We start from the raw sequence: 13,092 nt of genomic DNA on the forward strand, positions 1-13,092 counted from the left end.
AAGCCAAGATATGGAGACAACCAAAGTGTCCATAAGTAGAGGAATAAATAAGAAAGGGTGGTATGTAAACACAGTTGAATATTATTCATCCATAAAAAGAAAAGAAATCCTGCCATTTGCATCAACACGGATGGATCTAGAGGTATTATGCTCAATGAAATAAGCCAGGTGAAGAAAGACAAATGCCATATGGTTTCACTTATATGTGAAATTAAAAAACAAAGGAAAACAGAAAGAACAAAACAACAGTAGACTTATTGACACTGAGAAGTGACTAGTGGTTACCAAGGGGGAGGCGAACATTTGGTGGGCAGGTGGGGAGCACAGGGTGAGGGGGATAAAGGGGCACAATAATTTGCAATCACAGTATAAGTTGATTACGGGGACAAATAATAGAAATCTTAACTGGAGCCCCTAACTAGACTTGGAGAGAGAGGATAAGTTTATTAAAGGACTTTGTGCCTAAGCTGAGATCTAAAGGATGATGTAATACCCAGATGGATGAGATGTGAAAGGGAATGGCTGATGACAGCAAAAGCATATGTTAAACTATAGTGGATGTACCAGTTTAAACTCCACCAGTACTTCATTTTATTCTTTTTATTTTGAACTATTAACTTGAGTGTGTAGTGGCTTCTTTTTTGTGGTTTTAATTTGCATTTCTTGGTATGTTATTGGACAACTGGATATAATCTATAAATTACATCAACCAATTTTTTAAAATCTCACATTCTGGCTTCTCTGTTTCACCAGTGTAATTAGAACTTAAATTGAAATTATATTGAGTCAATTCAATATTTGGAATCTCTTCTAAGTTATCATGACAGTGTCAAATTTTATTTACTATATATTGAATATATTTTATTGAATTAGGAATTTTCTTATCCCCCCCCAATGGTATATATAGAATAACTGCTTACCAAAATATCTGAATAACCAAGGAATTCCTTATCATATAAAAAAATCCCAGACTTTCTCTATAATACTTCCTATTTTAGGAGATTAAATTTAGATATCTTCTGCTAATAATTTTTTTGGCTTATGAAAAGCTAAAATGCAATACAATAATATGCTACTAGGGAAGAATTCATTTCCTCCAAGTGTTTGGAGAGTCTTCAGTGTGGTTCCTGTCATTCCCAGAATTGCTTGTTTCATATTAGATAAGATATATTCACACATATCAACATGGCTTTTCCTTTCTTTATTTCAGCCTATCAAACTTGGAGATCATCTCAACAGCATACTGCTTGGAATGTGTGAGGATGTTATTTACGCTCGGGTTTCTGTTCGGACTGTCTTGGATGCTTGCAGTGCCCACATTAGGAATAGCAATTGTGCACCTTCATTTTCTTATGTGAAGCAGTTGGTAAAACTGGTTCTGGGAAATCTTTCTGGGGTAAGCTACAGGTCCACTGGTACATACAGTCATATTTTTAAATGTAGTAGCATATCACAAAATTTTCTTTAAAGACTCTGTAGTGGCATTTGCTCAGTGAAGACTAGAAACAGGAGATTGATGAATCTCTTGTTCTAATGTTGTTTATGTGAAACAGTACTTAAAATTTAGAAGCTCAGTGCAGTAACTTCATCTCCAAATTTCATTAGAGTTAGTTTTCTTTTTTAGAACTTTATTCCAGCAAGTATGATAGAATCACAGCATGTTAGAGCTGAAAATGTCTGCTCTTATCTCCTTTATTTCATCTTTTCCTAAAGAGCTTTCAACAAGTGGTTCTATCTATTGTGAAAAATTCATTGACACACAAAATGGGTTTTAGAATTATTTAAATGCACATTCTGTTGCTTTATACCTCTTTCTTGACCACTTATTTGTGTGGACTCCTTAAATATTCCTGAAACCCTCCCTGCCTTCTATGGACACTGGCCCTGGAGGAATACATGCTTGTATCCCTGCTAGATTGCCCCGAGATTTGGAGTCTGCCACTTTCTCTTTTCTCTTACATATACAGTTTGTTATTCTTAGAATTCTTCATATCTAATACTCCTACATCTGCATTTCTTAAGCTATATTCTATACTATTTGCCCTAATTTGGATACTTCTTTGTTTATTAATATCTTATCTAGGTCTAAACTTTGGGACCTTAGAGTGGTCCCTCTCCTTTGTGTGCTGTACAAATTTGCCACTTTCATCAGTGTTCTTGCTGGCTTAAGGAATATTCCTTATCCCTAGGTATCTAGTTCTGCCATCTTAACCTGGATGTCATATGGCTGCCAGGGTTATATCCAAATTCCACCCACTTTGCCAGTTAATAAGAAACAGGTTCATAGATTCTTCCAGGCAAATGGTTTTAAATTGTACCCCTTTGCAATTCTGTAGTGAGAGAAATGCAGAGGCTGAGTGAATGGGATTCTTGGCTGCCTTTTTCCCTCCTTAACTAGTACTGTTCAAGTTCGATTTATTTATATTCCTGCGTGTGATTTTTTTTTTTTAAACAAAGGAAAGCTATTGAAAATCTGTGAAAGCTCTCTATCCAGACCAAAGTCTTCTTCATAGTTTCAAATATATTCTTGTTTTAAAAAGTTCCTCAATGGTCAAATAAGCTTGAGAAAAAAAACTTCTTAAGGGAAATTAAATATATTTTCACTACAGAACTTCTCAGAGCCTTTAATAATACTATATTACTAACCTTCAGGGGGGATAGGCCATGTAGATGAAGTGTCTCCCAAATTTATTTAGGTCTTTTTTCACAGATTTTCTCATAATAGTAATGTTCTATAAAACTCACTTTGAGAAATGTTGAACTGTACTACTCCTTCACTTTATAAATAAGGAAATTGAGATTCACACAGTTCATGGGACTTACATTTCCTGTTACTCCGGGGATCTTTGCATTACACCACTACTCCTCTAAGACTTTTATCCTGTTTGCAGACTTTACTCCTATAGTAAAATTGCTGGAAATTGCTGGAAAAAAGTTTCTGTTTTTCCATAAAGAAATACTCCCCTATGAAACTCTGTTATCCACCTAGTAGTTGCCTTAGATAAAAGACCTCGATCCCTTTACATTCAGTATTTGAGTTTATTGCTCATCTACATATGAAACCTGTGCTAGTTACTGTAGGAAAAACAACTTTGAATAAAACTTTTGCTCTGCCTTCTAAGAGCTCTTATTTAAAGTTCTACAACTATTTGCTTAATTATAAAATGCAAAAAAGGTATGAAAAGAAGCATAGTAAAAATTTTGAATTGAGAGTTTGAGGGAAAAGGATAGAAGTTATGACTATATTGAAATATAGCACTTTGGACTAGATAGAGTCATCCAGGCAGAGAGAAGTAAACTTGGATAAATGTTGTGAAATGGGACAGAACCGGGTATGTTTGAGGAACAGTCATAAGTCTAATGTGGAATGTGTTGTGGAGTTGTTTAGTGGGAGAGAAGAGTAGAAGTGTCAGTTGAAATTAGCATAAAGAGCTTGCCTTTCCAGAGGCAAATTTCTCCTAAGTAGAAGTAATAATGCTCCCCTCATCTTTCTATGCTCTTGCTAGTCTCCTGCTTATCACCAGACAAAAGTAACTCTGACTGCTATTGTTATCTTAAGTGTTTACTTTGTTCCAGGCACTGTGGTAAAATGGCTTATATGCTTTATCACGTTTATTGATCATAACAACCCCAGGTTACAAGACATAGTTTCATCCTTATCAGAGATAATTCAGCTAAGTCTCAGAAAGATTAAATAATGTGTCCATGGCCACATACATTGTAAATTACAGACAAAATCAGAACCATTATGCTGTGAAGCTGTTGTTGCTTCAGTAGCTGATCAAATGAGTTCATCTTCCACTCTGTGAAATTCATTCTAAGTGACTGTAATTCTTACTTAAAATTAATTAGCAGAGTAAAAGCCAGCAGGATATCTTATCCAGGTTCTTCCACTGATTTAATAAGAACTTTGACCTCAATTTTATTTATTTGAAACTAGGAATAATAGTATATGCCATCCACTCATATTACTGAACAGTTGTGAGGATAATTATTTTAATGTTGTTGAACGGCTTCAAGATCCTTAGAAGGGTCCTTGCTACTTCTCCTTTTATCTGTAATATGAGGATAAAAAACTGAGGTTTTTTTGAGGACTACATAGCGTGGAATATGTAAAGCACTAAAGGTAATGTCTGCCTTACAGTAATTATTCAATAAGAGAATTATTATTGATAATAGTGTCAACGCAAGGGTTCACAAAGATGCACAGTGTTCTTTATCTCTTCAGTTACTGATACTATAGTGCAATGTGGACTTATTTACATAATTTAAATGATAACATCATTTAAGAAATATTTCCATTTAAGTCTTCTTATAGGTAGGAAACATAATGCCTTGAATATATAGCTTTAAATCTATTTTTAAACCATACTCAGACAAGTATCACTAAGAGAGGAAAAATAAAACTGATGAGTAAACAAATACCTATGCATGCTCTTGATGCCAGATTTTAGTAATTTCTCTTCACCATTCTCTCTTCCTTCCAGTTATTTCTTAAAGGTTTCTATTCTAATTGATCATCTGTATAAACCCAGTATTCTAACTTTTCATTTCTTGTAATGTGGAATTTGATCTAACTTGACATGGTTTATTTTAAACAAGTACACTTGGTGAAAGTTACTAAAGTTTAAGGCTACTTAAATGTTTTGTTATAAGAGGGACTCAGAAGAACATTGCTTTAAATTTAATTATCATCCTTCAATATGTCCATTTAGTTTACAGCATTTCTCAAATATAATTTTTGGCAGCCAAAATCTAGAAGGTTGTTTTTGAAAAGAGTTTAAATCAGTAACCTCAGTGCTAGTTACAACCAGGAGATAGCTCTAGTGTGCCAGAATTAATGTGGTTTTAAAATTATAATCAACTTGAGAGATGAAAGTAGCTAGTTTGGAAAGAAAGAATACTTCAAGCTGACTGTTTTCAAATGGAGCTCATTTTATCTACTTTAATTTGGCCAAATTTGTTCCCTGACTAGGAGCTTACTCTTTGATAGCTGTTTCTTGCCTTTTATATCCTGAAAATGAATTGAGAACTGAGCTACATAAATCTTAACCAAGGAGTACAAATTAATGATAGCAGATGTGGAGTTTCTACTTAACGCTATACTCTCCAAAAATTGTCTAACTAGTGTCATTCTGTAGACATTTGCCATGAAAACAAAAGGGAGATTCTTTCCCAACTTGATTTTTGATTACCTGTGTGCAGATGGACCAGCTTTCCCATATCAATGAACAAAAGCCTGATCGAAGCCAGGCTATTCGAGACCGATTAAGAGGAAAAGGATTACCAACAGGTAAGAGTATATTAATAGGAAATGTGTAAGCTTTAACTTTGTTTCATTATTTCCTTTACGAAATCATACTGACCTGACTTGGAAATCTGATAGTTGTAACCATTAGAACGTGTCTGCAAAGTGGAGGCAGGGAAAATGCACTAGCTGTATTAATTTAGAAGTCCATTGAAGTTATGCAGAAAATATTATTAATACAGTCAGGACTCCCACAGTAAGTCATTTTTTTTTAATATTGTCATTATAGCAGTAATATCATTTATACTTTACCATGGTATTTTATATTAAAAACATATTTTAAAGCAAGACAAAACACATGCATGTTGAACCTAAGTGCTATGAAACAAAACTTCAGAAAGCAACATTATTCTTACTGCACTGTTATTTTCTATTGTTTCTTTTTTTTTAATACCAGTCACTACCCACTAAATTATATCCTGATCAACTGATTTAATAACTTGCAGTTACCAAATACTATCTTAGGGTATGATGCTTAGTAAATAAAAACTGATGAAGAGTGTTTTTGCTATTTGCCAATAGCATTCGGTAATTATATAATTATCTCATAATTATTAAATTGATTTTTGAGGAAATGAATAGAAATCCAAATAGGTGAATTGAACATAGAAAAATAAAAACTTATTTTTCAGTATTAAGTTTCAATCTGGGCTTATTTGTAAACTGAACTTTTGTTTTTGGTGATATCTTTTTTCTCAAGCAATATTGATACTCATGATAATATAAACATTAACAAAAATATTTTATGGGTGAAATATTTTATTGTCTTAAATCTTGGGGCTAGGGAAAAGTAAATGTAAATATTGCTTAAATATATTCTAATAAAACATCCTAACTGATATAGTCAGATTAAAAAGCCAAGATGCTTAGCTTTTTCATTTAATCAATCAAATCATAGCTGTCTCATTCAGAAGCTATGAGAAACTCTTACTGTATAAACAAATATAGACACTTGATTATCTGTACCACATGTTTTGCAGAATTCAGAACTCTTCTGTCAAAAAAAGGAAGAATGAGCCCTAAGCAAGTGTACTGCTTATCTTGAAAAGTCAAAGAGGAGCAATAAAATCATTTCTAATGGAGGGATTCTGTAATGGTGCAGTTAATTAAGTGTTTGTTTTGGCACTTCCATTTTACTTATTGTGAATGAGGACTATTTTTCTGAAAAGGTATCTTAGCTTTCATATCATCAATACAATCAAATTATTTCCAGTTACATAAGGTTCCCTTTCTAATACATACATTATTAGTTTATGTGTGGGTCAAAAAAAACCTCAGAGCTAGACTGTTTAACTTAGGTTTTACAATGCTTTAATAGCAATTAGAAAAGTATTTTTAACCCTTTCTTGTGTTTCCTCCCTGTACTTATGTCCATATATATATATGTGTGTGTGTGTGTGTGTGTGTGTATTGACACACCTTCCTCTTCTAGGTAAAAATATGTTTTCCTTTATTTTAAAACCATACTAGGATTTGAGACATGATGAAGTGTGAACCTTGGTACTAAGAATTGTACTTTGTTACCCCATCAACTTTTCAGTCAGTTGCCTGTTTTAGAACTGAATAATAATAGAAAATAACAGATGAAGAATGTCAGCATGCTGGAATTGTCTTTTTCAAGGAGACATGATGAACACTTTAATAAGTGGACATCAGACTTAAAAGAACTGATTTCTCATTCTCTGATTTATCATCTTTTTAATTTTGTTCTCTCTCCCTCCGTCCCTCCTTGCTTCCTTATTTCTCTTCCCTGGTCTTTCTCTAATCTCCTTCTGTATTTCCCTTCTCTCCTCTGCTACTATCATTAAGTGGCCACGTTATGGAATTGAAGATTGTTCACTTATTTGTTACTTGTTGACTTAGTAAATATAATGTTATAATTATTTTTAAAGACAGTTTTTTTTCTAAGAATAAAAAACGTTCTGATACATACATGAGACCCCCATTCTATCCCTATTCATTATGAATCTATAGAAAAGGAAGAAGATCACCTTGCTATATTTAATCAAATTTTAAAAACTGCCAAATATTGAAATAGTTTAGATTTATTTCTGTGATTCAGTGTGTTATTGTTACAGGATTAATTATTACATAATATTTTAGAGGTAGTAATTAGGTATTGAACTAAATCTATACCTTTTCTATAACATACCTGAACTAGCTGGTTATTTACTTGTCATTTACATATATACATATAGTTCTAATTAAAAGCCATATACAACAGTTAAGCTTTGTGGACATCTAGATGCTAGGGATAGGGAAAACCTACTATATCAAGCACATGAGTTTTTGTAGGCATTAAATGAACATTTGTTGATTAAATAGGTATGAGAAAAAGTTTTATAAAAATATTATATGTAACACATATGTAATAGAATTTTTAATGGTTCCATACAGAAATATATGGACTTTATAATTTATTTTTTAATAAACTATTTTAAGTATTTACTTGTATGCAAAGTAAAAAAAAATAAACTGTAGTTTATCTTGGCTCATATTATTAGGCTATTTTCTCATTGTAACAAGCAATATATCAGAAGTTTTAAACCAAATTATTAATGCCTTTTATTTGTGACTGTTTTTATATCAAGAAAGATTTAGTATTATTGTCTAACAGCTCTTTAGAACTCTTATGATGAATGGACTGTCCAAATGCAAATAATCTAGGATTGACTGTAGTGACTTTAGAAAATTAACAGAGAAATTTTTAAATAGACCGTCATTGATTTTTATTCTCTAATAGTCATATGTCTTTACTGGAGAACAAAATATCCCCTATAAATAAATTCAAGAGAACTTGTAAGGAATTACGATTTGTCAATTTTATAAACCGGATTTTATTTATATTTGGGTTTAGAATTAGACGTTCTTATACTTAAAGAGAGAATAGCCATTTTTTTGTAACAAGTGCAATGGAAGAGATTCCTCAACCTGTTTTAGCCATTACTTTCCTCAATAGTACTGTTCAAGGGCTCTTTTAATTACCTTTATTAAATTTATACAACCACATCTCAAGGACAGAATCAATGTAACACATCAATTATAGCTGTTACCAGACAGAGGCAAATAGCAGCCAGTAATCAAAGTCATGTGCTAATGTAATATAAAAACTTTAAGATTAAAAAAAATTACCTTGTGAAGAAGAAATATTCTTCTAGGGCACTGGTGTTACTTTTGGACAGCACCAGTTCTTAACTATAAATGGTCACTTGCAGCAAAGCATCATCTTTGATGCAAACCAAACTAAAAACTTTATGCAGTGATAGCTTGTTTATTAAACTCTGATCACAGTTTTCAGTAAAGAAACTGTCAAGATGCTCAGTGAGATACAAAAGTATGAAATTTTAGGAATAATACCTTGTATCTAAGTGATTTGATTGTTCAACTAAAACTGAGTTGATAGTTCAACCAAAAAGAGTAAATGACCTTAAAAAAGTCTCTTTGTATTTTACTTCTCCGATCTGTTACAGAAGCTAAGGTCTAAACTAGTAAGCTGTCTGCCCCCACTTTTTTATTTTATACTGCCATTACTGATAAAATGGCTTCACTAAGCAGAAAGAAATCAAATGTTTCCTGCCAAGCTTAAGGGGAAATCTGCACCATGATCAGATCAGAATGATAGTGCTTCAGAACTTGGGTGTGTTGATAATACCATGTTTCTTTTTTTATATAGCTAAACACATTTGTGAGGACAGATGGGGAATCAAGGAGCCTCTTTTAATACTGAAATGTTATTTTGAAATTTGCTTCTAAGAAATGCTGTGAATTTTTTGAGTCTGTGTATGAGGGGACAGGTGAAAGATAATATCGAATTAAGAATATGTTTATCATATATAACAAAAATACGTAACACACAATGTACTTTACAAGGAAGATTTTGTTCAATTTAACTAAAATAAATTGAACATGTTCTGTTAAGAAGACTTTTGTGTCCTTAAAATCTTTTATTGATAGCTCTTCAAAGTTGATTATTCCCATTTAGTTTTAACAAGCTCTGTGCTCTCCAAAAGGAAAATGTTTACGGGTTCATTTTAAATTTGGATGCTTATGTCTGTAAACTCCCTCTGAACTCAAAGCCTCCTCAAGAGATAGAAAACCTGATTATAAGCACCACTTACCCTATTTTGAATAATTTGATTTTTTTAATTATAAAATCTAAAATTTTCATAATTCTTTTGATTTCTAGTCTCATGATTTCCTCTCAAAATAACTTTTAAGTTTGCCCTCACTAGATCATTATATGCAAAGGAAAATAAAGAAGAAACAAAAGGGAGGCAAAATTTAGAATTTTATGTTGCCCTTGTTCTGAAGAGTTCATAATAGTTTATATGGGTTAGTTCATTTATCCTGTCATCTCTTACAATAAGGCATAACAAATTATATCCACATTTTTGTATGTGAAGGAAACAAGAAACATGGAAATCAATTGGCTTGCTTCAAGTGCATGGGTTGAATGATAAAATTAAAATTAAAACCCAGGTCTTTTGACAGTAATCTTTATGGTAGATTATGCTATCTAAATTTGGTTTAAAAAGATGTCAAAAAGTTAAGTAATCAGTCCATTCTACAAACATTCTTTTACCTGAAACTGGAAATACAAAAGTATGACATGGTCCTTTATGTTACTATTCCAGCTGAAGGGAACGGTAGGAGTGAGGAAATGAGTAAGTGAGAGTTATGACAGATATAAAATATAATAGATAATTAATATAGTAAAGGAAATGTCCTAATAGAGGTCCGTCGTGCTCTGTGAGTATAGTGGAAGGAGCTACTAACTCGGCCAGGATAGAGGAATATTAAAAAGGTTCCATCTGAAATCTTTATTAAGAGCAGCTCCAATGGCATTGCTTTCAGAAATAACATTAGTTTAATTTTCTGTGATCAAAGTAGGTGGTTAGCAGAGCTACTAGGTGTATTTATTTAGTGATTTCAGCACTGTTTATTGCCTCTTAAGTAAAATAATTATAATAGTCTGTGCATATGTTTAGAAAGACCTGGGAAACCAGCTGAAGAAATTGGATTTTATCTAGTCTCAAATACAGTAATTAAGTGGTACTGGTGTTAATAACAAAACATGGATTTCACTGGTCTAGCAGAGTTAAGCACTTTATAAATGACTGTAGAATTTCATGTTTCTCCTCACTTACATGACCAGATTCTGTATTTGAACTCTCAGTTTGAGTTCCCAGATTAGTGAAAAATTGTCCCTAGTGCTTTAGTGACATAAAGCAATCATGATATTGTATTGCTGTATGTGATGTTATTATGCATTTTATCCATCTGTTAAGTGTTAATTAGGCAATTACGTATCTAATGTATTCGAAGATAGTAAACATTGACATGACAAAATGCACCGAGACTCCTGCCAATTAGTAATATATGATTTAAGAACGGTGTGTTTGTACCAGCTGAAATCCACCCCTCTCTGTACCTCCCTAAAGATGTATATTCGTTTTCCTCCAAAACGTAAACAAAATCTATCCTAGGCTAACAGGTCCACTGGAGAAACCATTTGCTCAAAGTGTCTTTTTCCTGCTACTTCCTTTCTCTTCCTTTAAAAGGTCGTCCACACTCAGCTTGTCCCTTTAATGCTTTTGTGGCTCATAGGTCTTACAATTTTACTTTCGACCATCTCTAACAAGTATATACATATTATTTTGAACCTTGTTTTACAATTCCACAACTTTTTATCTGTTTACCTGTGCTCCCCCCTCACAAACCCTTCTTTCTCATGCCTCTTCCTATTTCACCATTCCTTTCTTTGTCCTGTCAGGTACCAGAAGAGGCCTTAATTATGGTAAAAAATCATCTTTTTTTAGTAATAGTGATAAAATTGTAAGTTAGCTATCATAATGTGATTTTTGAAACATATAAAGCAAACTGAGCCATAGTGAAATTTGGCATGTTTTATAGAAACAGAGTGGAAGATCAGTGCAAACTTTTAAATGAATTCTTTTCATTATAACTACCTTACAGAATTTAATAACTTTGTGGACTTTTAATAAATATGAAGTGAAATATTGTTATATCTAATTTGAATGAAGACAATAAAAACCTGGCATTTGTAAAGCAGTAGTTATCCAAGAGCCACCTTATTAGCAATTAGGATGACATGATTATTTTAGGATACCATGCCCATTAATATATTGTTAGCAAATACTAATGATGTAAAAGAGAGTGATAAATTTGCCTGTTAAAAATGGAATAGACTCATGATACCCTTGGAAACTGATCAATTTAATAGGGGTTGGGATAGGCTTCCCTGAAGAAGTCATATTAAAAATAAAAACTATAGGATAGAAACAACTAACCATGAAAAAGATCTGGAGTAGACCATTTAGGGTGGAGAACACAGTATGTATTGAACAAAGGCCATAATGTGTAAGAGAACTTAACAGAGAAAAACCTGTGTCCTGGATGGAGTAAGGGCAGTAGAGATGAAACTCAAAAGGATTTATTTAAGTGGCAGATCCAAAAGGTGGCTACATTTACTTAAAAGTGCAATAGTTTATGCCTTTGAGATTTATTAAGCAGGGTAGTTGCATCCTGGAATTTATATTTTGAAAAGATAATTCTCGCTGCTGAGTGGAGGGTAGTTAAAAAGAAGAAGGGAGACCTTTCCAAAACCCATTGCAGTTTTCTAGTCACATGATAATATTATTGGAAATAGGGTGGTGCAGTGGATTTGGAAATAATCACATGAAGTAAGATATCTTTGAGAATGTAAATAGCCAGTACTCCCTGATGGATTTGATATGGAGAATAAAGAAGGTAAAGGATTTCAGGATGGTACCCATATTTTTGTTTTGAGCAATCACTTGGATAATGTTGCCACTTACTGAAACTGGAAAGACTGGGGTAAAATGGACATCTCTGGATGTGGGAAGCAAAAGATTAGTTTTAAGCATGTTCAGTTGGAGGTGCTTCTGAGATACTCTAATAGAAGTTCCAATTATATGAGATTGGATCTCCCATAAAAGGTCAAGAATGTAAACTTGGGGGTTGTCAGTATGTATATAATATTTAAAGCATTGTTAATAAATGAAATTATCCAAGGAAAAAGTGAAAAGATAAGGTTCTAAAACTGATACCTAAGGAAATCTGACATTTGGATCCAGGAGAGGAGAAAAAAGCAGACTATGAATGAGCAGTCTGAGAGGTAAGAGGAAACCAGGCTTGTGAAGAGAGGAAAGTGATTCATTAAGGTATTGTCATTCCTATCAGTTGTTGCTGAGAGGTAAATAAGGTATGGATAGAAAAGTGTTCACTCAATTTGGCAAAATGGAGGTCATTAGTGATACTTGATGAGAGTTACAAGGTGTGAAGGAGTTGGAAGTTGACTCAAGTGGGTAGAATAATGAATGGGAAGTGAAAAAATGAAGACAGCAATAGCTGAAGGGAATTGTGGTAACAAAGGAGAGGTTTGGTTCTGTCTGGTTTTTACTATGGAGATACTGGAATGACTCTGTAGAAAAGGGAAATAATGAAAATAGAAGCAGAGAGGGAAAAAGTTAACCAAAGATGTAAAGGAAAAGAAGGAGGGAATCAAACACATATTAGGAATTGGCCTTTGACTGGTAGGAATTTCATCCTTTGAGACAACAGCAGAAAGATTTACAGACATGCTAGGTGTGTAGAATCTGTCGTGGAAAAATGAGAAAGCCCTCTTCTGACAGCTTCTGTTTTCTTGGTAGAATATGAGACAAGATCATCAGATAAAAGAGAGGAGGGAATGAAGGTGGGAAATTTGAGGAATGAGGAAAGATGAAGCTGTCATGGTGGGG

At 33.1% G+C, this 13,092-nt stretch overlaps 1 protein-coding gene across 11 annotated transcripts in view; it reads left to right on the forward strand.

Annotated features, from left to right (window-relative positions):
• Positions 1–13,092, forward strand: part of PTPN13 (protein tyrosine phosphatase non-receptor type 13) — a 235,222-nt gene that overhangs the window by 97,259 nt on the left and 124,871 nt on the right. For 9 of the 11 annotated variants that reach the window (XM_036895853.2, XM_036895852.2, XM_036895854.2 and 6 more), the window contains exons 5-6: positions 1,211–1,396; positions 5,206–5,293. In XM_036895853.2, coding sequence (XP_036751748.2) covers positions 1,211–1,396; positions 5,206–5,293 — 274 coding nt within the window. The remainder of the gene's footprint in view (positions 1–1,210; positions 1,397–5,205; positions 5,294–13,092) is intronic. The other 2 variants (XM_036895855.2, XM_057502421.1) reach the window with 1 other exon arrangement.

This window comes from Manis pentadactyla, chromosome 5 (assembly GCF_030020395.1).
Source record: "Manis pentadactyla isolate mManPen7 chromosome 5, mManPen7.hap1, whole genome shotgun sequence".
In the NCBI taxonomy this organism is placed as follows: Eukaryota; Metazoa; Chordata; class Mammalia; order Pholidota; family Manidae; genus Manis; species Manis pentadactyla.